Here is a 20,309-nt window from a genome sequence, read left to right on the forward strand (position 1 = left end):
CCTGAGCTTCACAAGAGGGTAGTGTCCTTCCACGAAAACATGTGTAGCACTATCCAGTATGAAGGCTCATAAACAGGTGCCTTCCCTGTGTGAGTGGCCATAGTGTCTGATGAGAACTGGAGCTTAACATCCACTAGAAGGCAACAGGTGAAAAAGGCTGATTGGTTCTGTTACAGTCATACCTTGGAAGTCAAACAGAAACCAAAGCATGGCTTCTAATTGGCTGCAGGAAGCTGCTGCAGCCAATCGAAAGCCGTGGAAGCCCTGTCAGACGTTTCCAATCCAAAGAATGTTTGCAAACCAGAAAACTCACTTCCTGGTTTGCGGTGTTCGGGAGCCGAAATGTCCAAGTACCAAGGCGTTCGGGATTCAAGGTACGGCTGTACATGCATACATTAACTATTTGCGTGTCGAGGTCCCCAAGCCACCCCCCAAATAACTCACAACGCACACTTAATTTTTGTTTAAGGTTTTTGGCATAATTTTGGCCACAACTTTATTTAAATACAAAACCGTGAGTGGTTGTTTAGGCATTGGTTAAGACTATCTGTTCCCCCGCCTGGGGACAGAACTGACTTCCGGGCACCACCGAAAGACAGTGCGGGGGAAAGCAAGTCGGGGAGAAATGGAGCTGAGTCACAGACCCTCAATTCTCATCTGCATGCTCCCTGAAGGCTTGCCAGCCCTAGTCCCATTCCAAGGATTGGACGAAAAGATGGCAAGCCCCAGGATTCCTTTAACGGAATTCCCTTTCCGCAGCAACCATGGGGGGGCAGGCCCAGCCTATCTTAACCCCTCCTCCACCAATTTATAACCAAGGGTCTCCAAGAATGACCCTTCAAACATGGTATATCTGCAAATGAACAGCCTGAAACCTGAGGATGCAGCTGTGTATTACTGTCTGAAAGTAGACACAGTGAGAGGAAGTGAATCTGAAGCCTGACAAAAAAGCCCCCTTTGTGCATTGCAGCTCTCCAGATTGATTCAGCTGCCTTAGATTGAATGTGGAATGGTTTTCCGGTACAAATTCAGCAGATACGCTTTATACTAATTTTCAAATGTTTGCTGAAAACTTTCCTTTCACTCTAGGAATATGGAAACAGGTTGGGATATTTTTTCTGTTAGAGCTGCTGAACTGTTTCAAGTTTTATTTGGTTTTTTATTGTATTTGTTATGAACAGGTTTGTTATTTTTTTTAAATTGAGGTATACATAATTTTATAAACATACAAAAAAAAACATGTGAGATTGGTCCTGTGAATCACTGGGGCAAGGAGGGATCAGGGGAATATCGGATTCAATTTGTATTTAAGAGAGAACCTACATAATCTGCACTTTCTGAAATAATATGAGAACATCATTAAAAATATGCACTTAAAGTTCTTCAGCCAAGTAATATGTACATACATGCATACACTGGGGTAAAGTGTGCACAAAAATTCATATCCAGTGCTTTTTTTCTAAAAAAATAAAATAAAAAATGTTTAGGGGTACTCTCAGTTTCCTACTCATATTGAAATACTGCCCCTCAATGAGGCCAAACTTAGATTCACAAAATGTTTAGGGGTATGCGTCCCCCTGCGCCCCCCCAGAAAAAAGCACTGTGCATATTTTAGTGAAAGCAACATTAAAAATGCAATATGTTGGGGAATATTATTTTGGGGAAAAATGTGTGTATCATGTACAATTGGATACAAGTGTGCATGTATTCAGGGAAAAAATGGCCCTTTGTAAACAGATGTGGAAATGCGGAGAAAAAACGTGTATAAAAAAAAGACACACTTAAAGAAACCAGATTTGATAGATCATCCCACCATAACAGACTCTTTATATTCCACATTTTCCATGAGGGAGGAGAACTCATGCAAATACTCCCAGGAGGCTCTCTTCAAAAGGAAACCTCTCAGATGAAGGATGCTCAGTTTCTCCCTGGTCTAAAGGCTCCTGTTTCCTGTTTAGCCGGGGCATCTCTTCACTAACGTGATGAAATTTTTGATCCCATTCTTGTTTTTCTTAGTGGACGTCCCAAGATGTAAGAACATGTTTAATGGAATATCCAGAAATTGGAGTTTAGTTATTAGAATGGTTACATGGAATGCTGCATTGATTGTAATGTTCTATGTTTTCAAGGGGCCTTCTCGGACATCCAGCTTGCATCATCTGGACCAGGCACAGTGAGACCAGGAGAGAATCTCAACCTGGTCTGTAAAGTAACAGGTTTCTCCATTGCTACATCTGGCTATGACTGGCATTGGATTCGGCAGCATCCTGGGAAAGGTCTAGAATGGATTGCATGGGTTTACCCCCCTGGTGGGAGCAAGCGATATGACCCTTCCTTTCAAAGCCGTGCAACCATTTCTTCAGAAACCTCCAAGAATGAGTTCTCCCTCCAGCTGAACTCATTGACAGCTGCAGACTCAGCTTTCTATTATTGTGCTCGAAGAGACACAGTGAGACATGGCAAATGGGGGCAGTGTACAAAAAGGGGAAACTGATTTTGAGGGACTATTTCCCAGCAAGTGGAGAGGTCCTGACAATTTCATGTGCCGGGTCCCCAAAATGCAGAAAGCCTGTTCTCACGTACCTAGGAGTAAATTCTGTTTAATTCAGTTGGTCTTAATTCTAATTAGATATACCGTATTTTTCGCACCATAGGACACACTTTTCCCCTCCTAAAAAGCAAGGGAAAATGTGTGTGCGTCCTATGGAGCAAATGCAGGGGGGAGGCAGGCGGGAAAAGCCCCCAAGAGCTGCACACAAGCTCCGTGCGCTCTTGCGGGCTTTTCCACAGGAGGGAGAAGGGACTGACTGGCCGCATCAGTCCCTTCTCCCACCTCCCAGAAAAGCCAGGAGAAGCCGCGATCTCTTTAAAGGAGTTGCGCGGCTTCTGCCGGTTTTGCGGGAGGTGGGTGAATCCCCCCACCTCCCAGTAAAGCCAGGAAAGCCCTGCACAGCGTCTCCGGCAAGGAGAGGCTGCACGGGGCTATGGAGTCTTTAGCCCCACGCAGCCTCTCCCGGCAAGGAGAGGCTGCACAGGGCTAAAGGGGAAGCCAAAACAGCGAGTGGGATCCATCCCGCTTGCTGCTTTGGCTTGCTCCATAGCTGCGCGCAACCCCTCCGGCAGGGAGAGGTTGTGCGCAGCCTGTATGCTGCTCTTTGGGGCTGGGGGGGAAAAATTTTTTTCCTTGATTTCCCCCCCTAAAAACTGGGTGCGCCCTATGGCCCGGTGCGCCCTATGGTGCGAAAAATACGGTACATAGCAGAGAACTGTTAGTGCTGACACACTTAAATTTTTTAGTTATATTGGAGGGAAAATAACATTGGAAAGATCAAGCTGGGTATAGTGGGAAATATGAGATGTGTGGTGTTCTCCAGAAGATCACAATTGAGATTGTTCCAAAACCACTCTTAAAGCAAGGGATAGTTCTTAGATCATCTTGGTTTCAGAACTGTGGATGCCTGTCTGATTTTTATAACAGCTGTATTACTACTGCCACCAGGCTAAAAGCCTTGCTTTACTTTCCCTGGATAGTTCTGGATAGTTCTGGGAACTGTTGTTGAGCCACTGATCCCCCCCCCCCGAATGCTCACTGGCAGTGCTATTTTCCAGAAACAGAGGTACCTGAACTCACCATGAATGCCTTCCTTGTTCTCTCATAATGGCAATGGCACCCACCTGAGAGGTGTCAGAACTGATTTCCAGCGAGATGCAGCTGAAAAGAAAAGAAAAGCCCTGCCTATTGGCACCATTTCTCAGAAAATGCTCTAACATAAGCATGTTAGAGCATTTCAAGGGATACGGGTTGCACTGTGGTATAAACCACAGAGTCTAGGGCTTACTGATCAGAAGGTCAGCAGTTCGAATCCCCGTGACGGGGTGAGCTCCTGTTGTTCGGTCCCAGCTCCTGCCCACCTAGCAGTTCAAAAGCATGTCAAGTGCAAGTAGATAAATAGGTACCGCTCCGGCAGGAAGGTAAATGGCATTTCCATGTGCTGCTTTGGTTTGCCAGAAACCGCTTAGTCATGCTGGCCACATGACCTGGAAGCTGTCTGCGGACAAACACCGGCTCCCTCGGCCTATAGGGAGAGATGAATGCGCAACCCCAGAGTCATCCGTGACTGGACCTTTACCTTTACCTTTAAGCTATATTCTGCTTAGCCTGATCTTTGCCACGTATTGTCAACTCAATCAATTAACCATCAACCATGCCAAGTCCAAGATCCTGATCTTCTCCAGAAGCCGGAGATTATACAAATGGAAGCTTGGTGGGGCAAAAATAGAGCAAGTCCTAAAATTTCAATACCTAGGTGTTATTTTCCAATACAATTTGGGGTGGAAAGCTCACATTCAACACCTACTTAATAAGGCCAAAACCTTGTCATATGCGCTCCTCCGATTCTTCTTTTCGGACGGAGCTTTGCATGTTCCCTCGGCCCTAAAGGTGTTTAAGGCAAAAGTGGTTGCCGTGCTTGCTTATGCTGCCCCGCTCTGGGCCGTGATGACAGATCTCGCTCCCCTTGAGACTCTGCAAAGCCAATTCCTACGTCGGCTCCTAATGCTCCCCCTGTGCGTAAGCAACGCAGCCATGCGACTAGAATTGAAGGTCGCATCCTTAGAAACTTGCCTGTGGAAGCAAGTCTTCAATTTCTGGTTATCATTGTGGCATAGATTACCAAACCATTACCTTGCCCAATGCTTATGGCGAGATGAATTCTCTAGCCTTTGGACTAGTAGAATTCATGCCAAACTCCTGAGTTATGGAATCTCTCCCTCAGATTCCCTAAAACTAGACCAAATCACTGCTCAGAGACTGATCCGCCAAAGACTGGATGACATCGATTTACAGCGAAATTATATGCTGGGGGGAGGTGTTTGTTCGCCCCAGAACATTGGTATCACTTTAACTTACTGCGTTCCATCATACCTCTCCTCCCTTTCGACTGTTGCCCATAGACTGGCCTTCACCAAAGCGAGGTTTAACGTTTTTCCCTCTAATGTCCTGAGACATAGGTTCTCAAAGGGCCAAGCCCCCGCCGTGTGTGAATGTGATAAGGTGACGCCGGAGTCGCTCCAGCACATTATGTTCACTTGCCCCTTGTTTAATGTGCCACGGGCAAATTTGTTGGGATCAATCATACAGAAACTAGAGGGTACCCCACCAAAATTCCACCTTGCCCAAATCTTGCAGGACAAGGATACCCACACAACCCTGAAGGTGGCTAGGTTCCTAGTTGCTGTCCTTTCCCAAAAGCGACGCCAAGGAGCTCTACAAGCTAATTAAGGCGTAGCATGCCTTTCCATTTTATAGTATTTTATTGTTATAGTGGTGTTTTAGCGATCGTTTTTTCCTCCTTACGGCACAAACTGTTATTTATGTGTTGTTTTTACCTGTATGGGCCTATGGCCGTAATAAATGATATTCTATTCTATTCTATTCTGCTTAGCCAAAGGGAACCAGTAGAGCCACCCAGTACCTTTGGATTCTGTATTAAGCCAGAGATTTCTAAATATTTTAAAATACTGAGTGAGTGGGAGGTGGGGAGGTCCTTGCAACATGGACTGTCTATAAAAGGATGATGGTGTCATTTGGGCATAGCCAAAACATGAGCAAAAGGAGTGTGGTGATACTGGGGGCAAAGGGTTCATCTTGAAGTAGTGCCATGTGGGATCTGTCCTTGTTTAGTCATTTAGTCATGTCCAACTGTTCGTGACCCCATGGACCAGAGCACGCCAGGCACTCCTGTTTTCCACTGCCTCCCACAGTTTGGTCATGTTGGATCCAGGAACTCCAAAGCCCCCATCACATGTAACCTTAGAAATAGAGGTGGGGGGAGAAGCAGAAGAAAATTGGCTGGTCCTTACCATCAATGTTTATAAACCAGTATCGGTGAAGGTCAAATCACCTGGTCCAGATAGTACAAGGATTTGTAACAGTGAATTGCTCTAGCAATGCTCAAGCTGCAGTCGTGTGCATTAGTTGCATCTCTTCATAAAAATTCCTCCCCTTGTCTTTCGCAAGAGGGCAGCAGAGTTGTAAATATGATTCTATTGCCTAGGAGGTGGATAACATGGTGGTTTTGTGGTTTCAACTGCAATGCTGATTATTTTCTCAGCCGTTTGGTTGAAACCTCTTCATGGAAGACACTTTATCCTCTATAGCCTTTCCCTCAAAAAATTTCCAATGAAAACTGAGGCAGTGTTATCCAGCTTTCTAAAAGCCAGACTAGACTTTATAATTGCCATGTATTTTGAACTTCGGGGGGGAATCAGTCCCCCCCCCCCAAAAAAAACAATCAAATGTGTGGCTCCAAACAAGTTTTCAAAGGGCGGGGGCTGGTTCCTTAACCCCAAGCCTGTTGATTACAATGGATAGAAATATACATAATGTTGGCTGAAAGGTAGGTAGAATACACTAAGTTACTTACTAACTAAGCAAGTTACTAAGATGCCTTCTTAGATTCCAAGACAGAGAGAAAGGAAGGGACAGAATTTTATGGAGAGTTGGGACACCTTTTGAATATCAAAATATATTGACAGAATTGTTTACATTTTATTTATGCATTTTTACCTTTATATACCACCTTTTCTTCCAAATAGCTCAAGGTGGTGTACGTGGGAAATGGCACGTTAGGCTGAGAGATGGTGACTCGCCAAAGGTCACCCATTAAGCTTCATGACTTAGGGAGAGCTGGAACACCTTTGTAGTATACAGTCAAACCACTGTTGTCAAACGTAATATGTTCCGGAAGCGAGTTCGGTTCCGAAATGTTCAACAACTGAATTGTGGATTCCGAATGGTTGCAAGAGATTCCTGCACTCAGCGGAAGCTGCGTCGGACGTTTGGCTTCTGAAAAACATTCAAACACTGGAGCATTTACTTCTTTACCTCGATCTATGAATGGAACTTTACCTCGATCTATGAATGGAAGCTGAACTGGGGAAGGGCACCAGCAGCGGGAGGCCTCATTAGGGAAAGCACGCCTTGGTTTAAGAATGGATTCAGTTTAAGAACGGACTTATATAGATTTAGATTTTCTTGCTGACCCATGCTTTGTGTCCATAATTCTCATCCTGGTTCTTATCCATAGATATGGTGACCAGCTGTTTGCCGCCTTCCAAATCTTAAGTGGAGTGTGTTTGCATTAAGGGATAAGGGTTACTCAAGGGCTGCTTTGCCCCTTTATGCTGAGCTGTATGTAAATTTGAAGGCTGTTTCCTCTTTATATCAGTGGTCACATCTCCCTGCACCAGCCACATCAGGAGACACACCCTGTTTGCTGAACACGTTTCCACTTGACCTCCCCCACCCCAAAGACAAGGAAAGAAATGATGCTTTGGTTTCAATTTGTGTTCACTTTAGCAGCCTTCAAAGGTATTTTTTCAGATACAGGGGAGAGTACCATTCACAGAGTTATATGAAGCAGATCTCTTAGAAACATTCTTTCTTTTCAGGTGTCCAAGCAGACATCCAGCTTGTTGAGTCTGGAGGAGATGTCAAAAGGCCCGGAGAGTCTCTCCGCCTCTCCTGTCGAACCTCTGGGTTCACCCTCAGCAACTACTGCATGGATTGGGTACGACAGGCTCCAGGGAAGGGACTGGAATGGATTGCAAGGGATTGTGGTGGAAGTTCACAATATTATGCTGAGCAAGTGAGAGGGCGCTTCACCATCTCCAAGGACAACTCTGCAAACATGGTATATCTGCAAATGAACAGCCTGAAACTTGAGGACACAGCTGTTTATTACTGTGCAAGAGACACAGTGAGAGGAAGTGAATCTGAATCCTAACAAAAACTTCCCTTTGCCCATAGCAGCTCTCTAAATTGAGTTCATTACAAGAAGGGAAACAAATGCTTTATTTGGAAATCCTGCCAAACATCTTAAATAATAAAAAAGGCTAAGACTAAAACCAAGAATTTGTCCCCCCAAAAATTAGTACATGATGTCAACCAATGTTCTCATGACTTAATGATTTTTCTGTTACAGACATCCTTGCTACCCACCAAACTTGCATTGCCCTTCTAACCCCCATGATCAATCCCCTTCCCAGGTAGAGAGTTCCAGAGGTGTGGAGTCACCACAGAAAAGGCCCTCTTTCCTATGCCTATCAGTCCTCTGTCTTTCTCTCTTACACATATATATATTTCCCTTTCCACTATTTTGTCTACCTATAAGCCCCCTATCCCCAGACAGTACCTAATAATATCCAGCAACCACAGGGGATCACAATGGACAAGCAACAACGTGCCATTTGTGTATGTAGCAGATAATTCATAATGGTCTACAAGTTGGAGCAGTGAGAGGGGTGAGGAAAGCAATGATATTGGCATAGTACTAACACACTGACAGAACCCATCTGGTGCTAACACTAGTGTGCACTGCACTGACCTTATCACTGCCTTGTCTTTCCCAATAAGCTGCAGTGAGAGGAGATCAGGCAAGCACTGCTGTCCCACTCTGCTGACCCTACTGCAGATAACTCATCCACAACAACAGCAACATTTACTGCATTAGACCATAGCAGAAAATTAACTCAAGAAAACTGCTCAAACCACACATGATCTCTGCAGAATTAAGCACAAAGAAGAATTTTTGGCATTAACTTTTGACCCCGATTTGCTGTGTCAGTTTCTCAGTTTGGGTGGGGCTGCACGAAACACAAGGCTCACAGCACAAAATGGCACTAAACTAGCACTAAACTTTGGCATCAGTTTGGGGGTAGGATCCAGAATGTCAGGGCCACATATTAATGAAGCTTACTGTATTGACAAGAGGAAACCTAACATAATTCATGATGTGCAATGATTACCATCTCAACAGCTACCTGTCCCTTTCGTGGGTAACTTAATTTCACCCTGAATTCTGCTGTCTACCAGTAAATGACAGAACATTAGAAAAGCAAAACAGAAATTTCAAATACAGGAATTTCATTATATGAGCTCATCATCTGATGATGTAGCTACAATGGAGCATTGTCCTAAATTATAAAAGTTAAATACATAAAAGTACTTGGGGGGTGGGGAGAAGTTACAGTGGGACCTTGGTTTGCAACTACTTTGGATTACAACTGTTTTGGATTATAACGATGTAAAACCCAGAAGTGTGTGCCCCTTTTTTAGGAATACAACCCTTTTTATTTTTATTACAACTAATTTTGGGGGGGAGGCCCCATTGGTGAAAGCGCGCCTTGGGTTACAAACTATTTCAGTTGATTCTCTGCTATTCTCTGCATGTTACAAAATTGCATAGATCCTTAATTTGTCTAGCTGGTTATTATCAATAAAAAGTTTGTGAATGTTTATTCAAGAATTACAACCTTTTTTTATTAATACAACCAATTTTAGGGGAGAGGCCCCATTGGCGAAAGCGCCTTGGGTTACAAACTGTTTTGGTTTACAACCGGACCTCCAAAATGGATTATGTTTGTAAACCAAGGTACCACTGCATAGAATGACTGGTTTTATTATCTGTTCTACATTGATGCACAATACCGCCTCATATCCCCTCCTTTTTTTGAGATGAGCAGAATAGATTGGATTGGCATAGATAGTATTCCAACCCAGATGCTGGACTGTACCCTCTGTCTCCATTCCAAATGATGTAATAGGATCAAGCTAGAGTTATCTGGTTCTTCTCCTTATTAGCTGCTCCCTGCTGTTCAGCTCAGGCCTCAGCAGAATAATGTAACATTTGGGGGAAAAGATGCAGCCAAGTAAGCCAGCAGTGGAGGCCAAGATGGAGAAGATCTCCACAGCAACCATGTATTTCCCTTTGGTGCTCAAGTATGTTGGAACAAAGGACAACCAAACGCTGCAGAACATCAACATGCTGAAAGTGATGAACTTGGCTTCATTGAATGTGTCTGGCAGCTTCCTTGCCAGGAAAGCCACAATGAAGCTGATGGTAGCCAGAAGTCCAAGGTAGCCCAAGACAAGATAGAACATGAGGACAGAGCCTTCATTGCATTCTGCTACAATTTCTTCTGGCAGCGAATGCATGTCCAAATCTGGAAATGGAGGAGACCTTGCCAGCCACGTGGCACAAATGGCAGCTTGAATGAGGAAGGAGGAAACCACAGTGGAGTTGGTCACCCTTTTCCCCACCCACTTCCTCATGTTGGAGCCTGGCTTGGTGGCCATGAAAGCCAAAACCACAGTGATGGTTTTGGCTAAGACGCAAGAGACAGCCACTGAAAAGATGATTCCAAAAGAGGATTGTCGGAAAAGGCAGGACATCTTCTGAGGCTGCCCAATGAACGGAAAAGAGCAGAGGAAGCAGAGCAGGAGGGAAAGAAGGAGAATGTAGGTGAGGTCCCGGTTGTTGGCTTTGACTATGGGGGTATCTTTGTGCTTAATAAAAATTCCAATCACCATAGCTGTAATTAAGATGAAAGAAAGAGTAACCAAAGTTAAACTGATCCCTAAAGGCTCTTCATAGGACAGAAAACTTATTGACTTGGGAATGCATTTATCTTTTTCTTTGCCTGCATATTGTTTTTCTGGGCAATTGAAACAGTCATCCATATCTGGAAAAAAGAGGAGTTACCATTTTACTGAAAAGGCATGTATCAATTGGAGCCAATGGCCACAACTGTCTTTCAGCTTGAGGCTAGCTCATATTGCTCAAATCAAAAAATCATACCCTCTTCCCCCCCCCATGTGTGTGTGCCTTTTATCCAAAGAACCCAGGGAGCTATAAAACATTAAGAATACCACATGGGCATATAAATGAAACATAATATTTTTTCCAGTGTGCATCACTTTACACTCGAATCACACTCCATTTTTCTTACCTCTGTCCTAGAAGGGGCTCCTTCCTCTTACCCCCCTTGATCGCTTAAACCTCACAAATTTTAGGATCTCCCAGCTTGTCCCTTCCCCAGACTGCTCCCCAGTGCCCCACCACCAGGATCCAGGATCTAAGTCTTCTTCTTCTATGCCATCCTTGGGGTGTTGTGGGCAGGGGGTACCCACTGCTCTCCCTCATCCACCCAGTCATTGACATACAAGGTCAAAATGAAACCCCAGCCCCTAATCTGGCTTCTGCATTTTGGACCAATTGAAGTTTTCACTTTAACACTCGAAGCTGGAGTACATTGTGCATCATGTCACTTACCCTCTTGATCAGAAATCTTCCCTTCCGGGCATGGACCACAATCGAAGCAACAGAACTTTTCCCCTTCCTTCGCTTTTTTCTGATTGCCAGCATGGCAAGAATGAGTACACACAGAAAGGGGAAGCACCTATCCATAGAAAAAGAATGAGGGGGAGCAGAATTGTTATTTAAAAACCAGCTAACTGTAAATTGAAATACAATGATTTGACACTGAAGAACAGGGAGCACAGTAAAGGCAACAATCTGCCAGTCTTTCACTGCGCATGCCAAAGAGTTTTGTTACAAACGTTGGGTGCTTTCTCCTGTCTCTGCCGAGCAGTGGCAAGAGCCCATGGGGTCCCAAGCACTCACCAAGGGTCTGTGTTCCTTTGGAGAACTGAAGATATGGCAGAAACTGCCATGGCTTTAAGAAATATGGTTTATTCAACTATTCACACCTTCAGTCTGCATGCAGGGAGTCCACATCTTACAGCATGGTCATTTCAAGAGGGACTTGTACCCCACAGCAGTGCAGCTTTGAAGTACAAGGCATCTCTGCAGCAATGCCTGCAAACAGCTTCCCCCAGACATGGATCTGAGCTCTTCTTCTTGCTTCATCTGCCCAGCTACCCTTGCTTGAAAAATCCCATTCCTTACCCCTCAAACAAACACCGCATCACCTTGGTAACATCTGACTCCCCAGGCCAAAGCATTTCTTTCTAATGACCCGTCAGCACCTTTTGTCATGTGAACAGATTTGCTCTTACTTTCATCCAAATCCCAATTAAACAAAATTCTAACATTTCTTCATTCCTAGGGTTTAGGGGGGTCCCCCATTTAAATTAAAACCGCATGTGTGCATCAATTGCTTGACTGATGAGAAGTTGAAGACCAGATAAAAAGGATGACTATTTCTACTCAGTGCATCATAGAAACGTGATGGCCAACTGGTGATGTATAGTCCAGGTTTGGACCATGAAGTAATGATAACTGGCCGAAATTCATTAAGGCCTAGACAATATTTGCAACTCCACAGTAAACATACAACTGCTTTCAATTGATGGGAAGAACAGAGATATTCAACACCTCAAATGGATATTTTGTTTGTTTTTTTAAATCTGACATTAACAGTGCCTAATTACCATTGGCACAATAAGTTGCTTTGTAGTGTAAATTTCTGACCCTCAGATAATCTGCCCTAATAATGAAATAGCCCAAGAGAATGCCCTGGAATCCACACCTGGTTAAACCGCCTATGCCATACAATCCTATCATCACTGATGAGGAATTTGTGTCCTTCTTTGGGATCCACCCTTCCAACCTTCACTTGAACAAAAGAGTTGTTGGGGAACATGACCATGTTCATGATGTCAAATCCAGCTCCTATTTCCCTCTTGTCATTAAAAGTTACCAGTTCTCTAGCTGAGTTGTTAAATGAAATGTCTTGAAGAAATGGGTGGAGCTAGTTAACAGAGAAAAAGTAAAAAAAAAGAAAGAAGTATATACTTAATATTATTATTACTGTTGTCATTTAGTGGAGACTGTCCAATTTTTTTGATGAAGATGCAATAAATTTGCAGGTGTAGAGTACTGAAAATGTATAGATTCTCTTTCTCCTATCTCTCTTTCTGCCCCATCAAATATCTAAGTGGAAAACAGAAACCACAGACTTTGTCAATGAGTACTACCTACTGTTATTTGTACTCTTCAGTATTTAACTGTGACACCCTTTCTATGATATCCTTAAGCTGAAAAGAAAAATAACTTTACAATTTGTCGTAAAACAAAAGTGATGCAGCAAAGAAAACAGGAGACATCAGCAAAGAACAGCATCAAAACGATCAGAGCTAAACTAAAACCATTTTGGCTTTGAGTCCTGGAAGACCTGCTCCTTGTCTTTGCAGACCTTTTCCCATCTGGCCTTGGATGGCAGCGCCCCAATTGACTCCAGATACAAAAGCATACCTCCTACATTTCTCCAATGAAAATAGAGACATCCTAAGGAAAAGCTGGACATTCTGGGATCAAATCAGAAACCGGGACGGCTTCTGTAAATGTGGGACTGTGCCTGGAAAATGGGGACACCTGGAGCATCTGCAAAAGCTGAGGCTCCTGAAGAGGCCTGAGACCATCTTGGCTGTCTCTTAGTGCTTCTTCTTCTTCTTTGGCGATCACTCATCGCTGAGTAAGATTGACTTCCAAGAAGATGGTTTTAGCAAAGAGTCCGTAAGTGACGTGGAGGCCAATTCTCGATCCACATGTCCTTCCACAGTGGGGATGTTTATTTCTAGATGGGAGTTGATCACGGTGTGGATTTGCCAAGCGTGCCTTCCTCTTAGCATGTTTCTCCCTTTTGTCCAGAGTTTGAGCATCTTCAAAGCCCATGAAACCTTGGGTAACGGCTGTTCTCCAATTGGAGCACTCACAGGCCAGGTTTTCTCAGTTCTCGGTGTTTATACTACATATTTTAAAGAATTGCCTTGAGAGAGTCTTCAAACCTATTTTGTTGACCACCAGCATTACGCTTTCCATTTTTAAGTTCAGAATAGAGTAGTTTTCATAGTGCAGTCTCTTAGTGCAGTGCTGGGTCATTGAGCCTGAGCTTCCTCAACTGCTGCCTAACATGAACCACCATTGCAAAGATTGGCAGCAACAGCAGCATACGTGTTCTAGGCTTATGCTAATATGTTATTCTTTTGTTAGCTTTGCTGCTTTCAATGTGCACTCTGTACTTGACCTCCTTTGTACTGTTTTCTTCTGAAATCTTTAAGGTATTATTCTACCTTCTTGTTAATGTGATGCTTTTAATGTATACTTTATATTTGACTTTTTCCAGTAACCTTTTGTTCTGGATTGCTTTATTTGATGTTTGAACGTTTGGTAGAGACAAAAATTGTCATGCCTGCAGGCCAGGAGATTCGATAGATGATAGATAGATAGATGAAAGATAGATGATAGATAGATAGATGATAGATGATAGATAGATAGATAGATAGATGATTGATAGATAGATGATAGATAGATAGATAGATAGATAGATAGATAGATAGATAGATAGATAGATAGATGATAGATAGATATAGACAGATCTTCTACTTGACCATGAAAACAACAATGCCAAAGTGGTTTATAAAAAAATAAAGCAATTTCATAGTGGAGACATTACCTGCCAAGGTTGGAAATCGTGAAGTTGAATTCTTTTACCCCTCATCTTTTCTCTCTTATTGAATCTAGATGAGTGCAAGGCATGCAAAGCATGAGCCACAGAATAGGCAGCATTGTAGATACCATAGCTGTGGCCAGTCATGCGCATTTCAAAAACAGCCCCTGGAAGTCTCTCCAGCTTCTCCTCTCCAGTACATGTTCTATCAATTTTTGCTGCTGCTTCAGGATTTGGAAATGAACAGTTGAATGCTTGCTCCCAGAAGTCCTTGAGGAAACCATCTCCTTGTGACCAATGAAGCCTTACATTCTGAAGATATGTCTGGAACCCTAAAGGTTCTTCTGAGTGAATTGCAAAGGAAATTGTGCCTTCAAATATTTCAAAATCCCAACCCCTTATGAGACCAGTTACTGAAAAATCAATCTGGGCTGTCATGATCCACACCTTTCCAATTGAAGTGTTTTCCTTATATTCAGGAGCAACTACAACAATTAAAGTGATCAGCCACATTACAGTCATTGTTTCACCATATATAATAAATGTTCTCGCTTTCATATCCATGAAAGGCTTGTAAATATTTTGGGCCTGATCATTAAGAACTTCAAGGCCATGGAAATTGCCTTGGTTTGGGATTCTTTCTGAAAAAGCTGTGCATATTCCATTTTGAGAAAGCAATGGCTCCAGGGTCTGCAAGAAATGGTCTCCGCTTTCATCATCCACAGCAAGAAGCCCAATCCAGGTCCATCTAAAATGTTGCAGTAACCAGATGATCCCTGTATATTGGTGGGTCTCATTTGCAACCATGCTATAAAAGGAACGGGCCTGTGTTGTGACACTTTGCTCTGGAGCAAATGAACCATATGTGAGCTAAAAAGGAATGCACAGCTACTTTAGAGATGTTTTTAGCCAAACCATTCTGTGAGCTCCCTTTTTATGGAATCAAGATTTGGGGAAGTAAAATACCAATCTATATTTCCAGCTCTGGTTGAAATGTGTTTGTTCAATCCTCGGCTTCAAATTTGGCAATATGATGCCTGGGAAACACAGATGGAAAATTAATCTGCCAGACACTCCCAGGGAATTTCCTGCTCATTTATAGTATCTATATTGAAGAATGTAGTGCAGGGGGGCACTCAGAAAAGGCCTATGGGGGGTGGATGAGTGGGAGAATGCCATCTTCCACATACTGTGTCCCCCAACTGTATGAAGCCAGTTTTATTTGGTTTTTCAAACATTATAATTTTATTTTCTAAACAGTCATATTTCTCCCTCTGTGTCAGCTACACAATCTCTCCACGAATATCAATAAAATATGGAGTTGCATGTTGGATTTTGTGAAGGACCCAGTTCATAGTGCAAGGATCTTACCTGTGGGATCTTGTAGAGACTTAAGATGTCGGCCATATGAAAGGAGATATCAGAGGCAAGGCCCCCAATAATGGCTATTAGGTTTTTCTGCGTGCCACATGCATAGTTGGGGAGAAATGTATGTGATTTGAAGAGCAGATCCAGAATGGTACGATAGGTCATCCTCTCAATGTAGTAACTGTCGTAGATGTGGAATCCAAGTGTGACATTGGGCAAGACTTTGGGATTCTCATTTATCGCTTTTATAGCAAACACCAAGGCCAGGACATGCTGATAGAACTTTGTCACCATTCTGCAAAGAAAATCATAAGCTCTTTCACAACTAAATTCTACAGTGAGTGCGAAATATTTTATCACAGTGCTAGATGTGACTGAAAACAAGAGAAGGAGATGGAAAAAGCAGTAAATTGCAAATCCATTTCAATTTGACATGTGTTCCATCCAGTTTCTCTCTAAATTTATCTTTTTACTTTGTATGTTCCACTCTGGTAAAATCTAGGTTAGTATAAGCTAACAGCCTGCATAGTCCTTAACAACTGTCCCTAACTATGCTGAGTTGATTTCCCAGTTAGAAGATTAAACCAAAAGCACTCTGCTAAGCAACTAGAGAACATACTCTAATACCCACTTCTAATGAAGGAGAGTCCGCCATAGCCTTCATTTTATTTAAACATTCACAGTTTATCATCTCAGTCAACTGTTTGGCTGTTATGGGTGCAGGATATTGGAGAATCTGCTCTAGTTGTGTAACTGCTCTAGTTGTGATCAGGAATATGATCTCCACATGTTCTTATGATGGGAGCTAGCTATAAACAAGAACACCATTTATGCTCTTTCAGAATTTTAATTCCTGTACTAAAATCCATAGGTTTCCAAGCTCACATGAACCCAGGAGGCAGGGAAGGAATCTCTTACATTGGAACATCAAAGCCTTGTTCCTCAGAAGGGTGGACCTGGAAGGACACTTTGTAGGAAAGAAAAAGGATCTGAGACGTAATCCCACCAATAATGAGACCTTCGGGTTGATACCACTCATGAGGCACTGGGAGGGCATCACTTCTAGGGCATGTAATGGTATTTGCCTTGCACACCATGTGTGATAACAAAAGTAGCAACACCACCACCAAAGCAGCCATCTCTACAGATAGTCATCAACTTCCTTATAACTTTTCTTTAACATGTCAGTTAGCAAGCCTTGAGGGGAACAGCACTGCACTGATTTGATCAGATGATTAGCACAAATTCAAGGTATATAACCACATTCAGATTTGGGAAAACTGCTTGAGGTTGTCATGGAGAATCCATTATTTGAGGTAATTGCAGGAGTAATTACTTGTGCAAAGTCTGGTCTCTGAATGGCACCAGTAAACATGTTTCTCCACTCTTTTACTCCCTCATGGAAAAGCAGATAGCAGATGGGTTCACAATGATCTCAATGAAAAATAACAGGAGAGCTAAGACATAGGAACAAATGAGGGGGGACCTTTAGCTTATGAAACATGAGTTCTCTATTTCCTCAGTAACCCTTTTTTTCAGGCTGTAGCTGGCAGCTATACCTCAGGCCTATTTTTGCTTTCCCTTCAGTATAACATAAGGAATTTCTAGATCATTTTGTTATGTGCACTCTAACTTCACAGGATAAGAGATTTCATGTGCCAGCACCTATGTTTGGTTTGGCTACCTTACCATGAAAGTCAGCAGAGGCTGAGGGTTTGATGTGATATATTATTTTGTATTTACAAGTATATACAGGATGAGCATTAAATGGAAGGGCTCTTGCTACCTCATTAGGTTTCTACCCAAGTCCCAAACCCCATCCGAGTTTTGAATTCAGCATAGATAACAATTCAAATCTCCTTGGGTCTTCCCAGCCCAACCTGAGGTAGTTTGGACACTCTTTGCCTTTTAGGGGCAAATTTCCAAACAAAAAGCTCCGCGGGTTTAAGGTGGTCTTCCAAAAAGCTTAGGGGGTGATTCCCCCCGTTTCATGAAATATGGCAACCCTAGAATGTGGTGTATGTGGGACTTCCATTGGGATTGGTCCAGAAGCTGCAGCTGATGCAGAATGCTGTGACCACGTAGGTTAGAGAAGCACTTTGATACACAAATATTCCATATATGCTAAGGTAACTGTGTTAAAGATAAAAGTTTATTATGCATGAAATGTAATGTTTGTATGTATAGCATTTAAAATGCTATATTGAGAAGCTTGTATCAGGCAAGTTTTCAGGGTTCAGATTTATTGTTTACTCATTGTTTATTGTTTAAAATTCAAATGGCCTCCCTCCATCCCATGCTCAGAAATCAACCAGACTGGCAATTGAATCAACACGGGCCAAAGGACAACATCTCCTACCACGTGTGAGAGGATGTGGCGAGTTCAAGGGGTGGAGGGAACCTCCAGTCTCCCAAACTCTGCTGCTGATCCCTTTCCCACAACAGCTGCCTAACTCTGCCTACTGGTAGGGACAGCCCTTCTCAAGGAAAGATGTGAAAACTTAAATTGCTTCTATCGGCTATCCATAAGTTACAGAGAGCAGATTCTACAATCATTTATTGCATGGATGAGCAGCTATAATTTATTTAGACTTAGATTTTCTTGCTGGCCCATGCTTTGTGTCCATAATTCCTATCCTGGTTCTTATCCATAGATATGGTGACCAACTGTTTGCCACCTCCCAAATCTAAAGTGGAGTGTGTATGCATAAAGAGATAAGGGTTACTCAAGGACTGCTTTGCCCCTTTATGATGAGCTGTATGTAAATTTGAAGGCTGTTTTCTCTTTATATCAGTGGCCACATCTCGCTGCACCAGCCACATCAGAAGGCATACCCTGTTTGCCCAACACATTTCCAATTAACCTCCCCCACCCACAGACAAGGAAAGACATGATGCTTTTGTTTCCATTTGTGTTCACTTTAGCAACCTTCAAAGGTATTTTTTCAGATACAAGGGAGTGCACCACTCACAGAGTTATAGTCTTTCTTTTCCGGTGTCCAAGCAGACATCCAGCTTGTTGAGTCTGGAGGAGATGTCAAAAGGCCCAGACAGTTTCTCCGCCTCTCCTGTTGAACCTCTGGGTTCACCCTCAGCAGCTACTGCATGGATTGGGTACGACAGGCTCCAGGGAAGGGACTAGAATGGATTGCAAGGGATTGTGGTGGAAGTTCACAATATTATGCTGAGCAAGTGAGAGGGCGCTTCACCATCTCCAAGGACGACTCTGCAAACATGGTATATCTGCAAATGAACAGCCTAAAACTTGAGGACACAGCTGTTTATTACTGTGCAAGAGACACAGTGAGAGGAAGTGAATCTGAATCCTAACAAAAACTTCCCTTTGCCCATAGCAGCTCTCTAAATTGAGTTAACTGCACCAGATTGAATGAAGACATTACGAGAAGGGAAACAAATGCTTTATTTGGAAATCCTGCCAAACATCTTAAATAATAAAAAAGGCTAAGACTAAAACCAAGAATTTGTCCCCCCAAAAATTAGTACATGATGCTCAACCAATGTTCTCATGACTTAATGATTTTTCTGTTACAGACATCCTTGCTACCCACCAAACTTGCATTGCCCTTCTAACCCCCATGATCAATCCCCTTCCCAGGTAGAGAGTTCCAGAGGTGTGGAGTCACCACAGAAAAGGCCCTCTTTCCTATGCCTATCAGTCCTCTGTCTTTCTCTCTTACACATATATATATTTCCCTTTCCACTATTTTGTCTACCTATAAGCCCCCTATCTCCAGACAGTACCTAATAATATCCAGCAACCACAGGGGATCACAATAGACAAGCGACAACGTGCCATTTGTGTATATAGCAGATAATTCATAATGGTCTACAGGTTGGAGCAGTGAGAGGGGTGAGGAAAGCAATGATATTGGCATAGTACTAACACACTGACAGAACCCATCTGGTGCTACCACTAGTGCACTGCACTGAACTTATCACTGCCTTGTCTTTCCCAATAAGCTGCAGTGAGAGGAGATCAGGCAAGCACTGCTGTCCCACTCTGCTGACCCTACTGCAGATAACTCATCAACAACAGCAGCAACATAAAATCATAGAATCATAGAATCATAGAGTTGGAAGAGACCACAAGGGCCATCGAGTCCAACCCCCTGCCAAGCAGGAAACACCATCAGAACACTCCTGACATATGGTTGTCAAGCCTCTGCTTAAAGACCTCCAAAGAAGGAGACTCCACCACACTCCTTGGCAGCAAATTCCACTGTCAAACAGCTCTTACTGTCAGGAAGTTCTTCCTAATGTTTAGGTGGAATCTTCTTTCCTGCAGTTTGGATCCATTGCTCTGTGTCCTCTTCTCTGGAGAAGGAGAAAACAACCTTTCTCCCTCCTCTATGTGACATCCTTTTATATATTTGAACATGGCTATCATATCACCCCTTAACCTCCTTTTCTCCAGGCTAAACATGCCCAGCTCCCTTAGCTGTTCCTCATAAGGCATCGTTTCCAGGCCTTTGACCATTTTGGTTGCCCTCCTCTGGACACGTTCCAGTTTGTCAGTGTCCTTCTTGAACTGTGGCGCCCAGAACTGGACACAGTACTCCAGGTGAGGTCTGACCAGAGCAGAATACAGTGGCACTATTACTTCCCTTGATCTAGATGCTATACTCCTATTGATGCAGCCCAGAATTGCATTGGCTTTTTTAGCTGCC

The 20,309-nt window shown here is 43.1% G+C and overlaps 1 protein-coding gene and 1 gene segment (V, D, J or C); one reads left to right on the forward strand and one right to left on the reverse strand.

Moving 5' to 3' along the window:
* Positions 1 to 7,145: 7,145 nt before the first annotated feature.
* LOC128400591 (Ig heavy chain V region 914-like) lies at positions 7,146 to 7,805 on the forward strand. The segment is given in 2 exon segments: positions 7,146 to 7,372; positions 7,453 to 7,805. Coding segments are annotated over 2 exon segments (381 nt in total).
* A 1,814-nt stretch (positions 7,806 to 9,619) lies between these two features.
* Positions 9,620 to 16,760, reverse strand: LOC128399210 (vomeronasal type-2 receptor 26-like). Its single transcript, XM_053360458.1, has 5 exons — positions 16,540 to 16,760; positions 15,625 to 15,916; positions 12,358 to 12,555; positions 11,115 to 11,241; positions 9,620 to 10,524 (listed from the first exon to the last, which is right to left on the reverse strand). Exons 1-5 carry the CDS (start codon positions 16,758 to 16,760, stop codon positions 9,620 to 9,622), a joined length of 1,743 nt encoding a protein of 580 aa, XP_053216433.1.
* Between the last annotated feature and the right edge of the window lie 3,549 nt (positions 16,761 to 20,309).

The sequence above is a fragment of the Podarcis raffonei genome, chromosome 13, assembly GCF_027172205.1.
Source record: "Podarcis raffonei isolate rPodRaf1 chromosome 13, rPodRaf1.pri, whole genome shotgun sequence".
NCBI lineage: Eukaryota > Metazoa > Chordata > Lepidosauria > Squamata > Lacertidae > Podarcis > Podarcis raffonei.

Coding starts and splice junctions, on each gene's coding strand:
- LOC128399210 (XM_053360458.1), bottom strand. CDS start 16,760: ATGGCTGCTTTGGTGGTGGTGTTGCTACTTTTGTTATCACACATGGTG. Junction 12,556..15,624: donor GTCTCTACAAGATCCCACAG/GTAAGATCCTTG, acceptor TCTGTTAACTAG/CTCCACCCATTTCTTCAAGA. Junction 10,525..11,114: donor GAAGATTTCTGATCAAGAGG/GTAAGTGACATG, acceptor TCTTTTTTCCAG/ATATGGATGACTGTTTCAAT.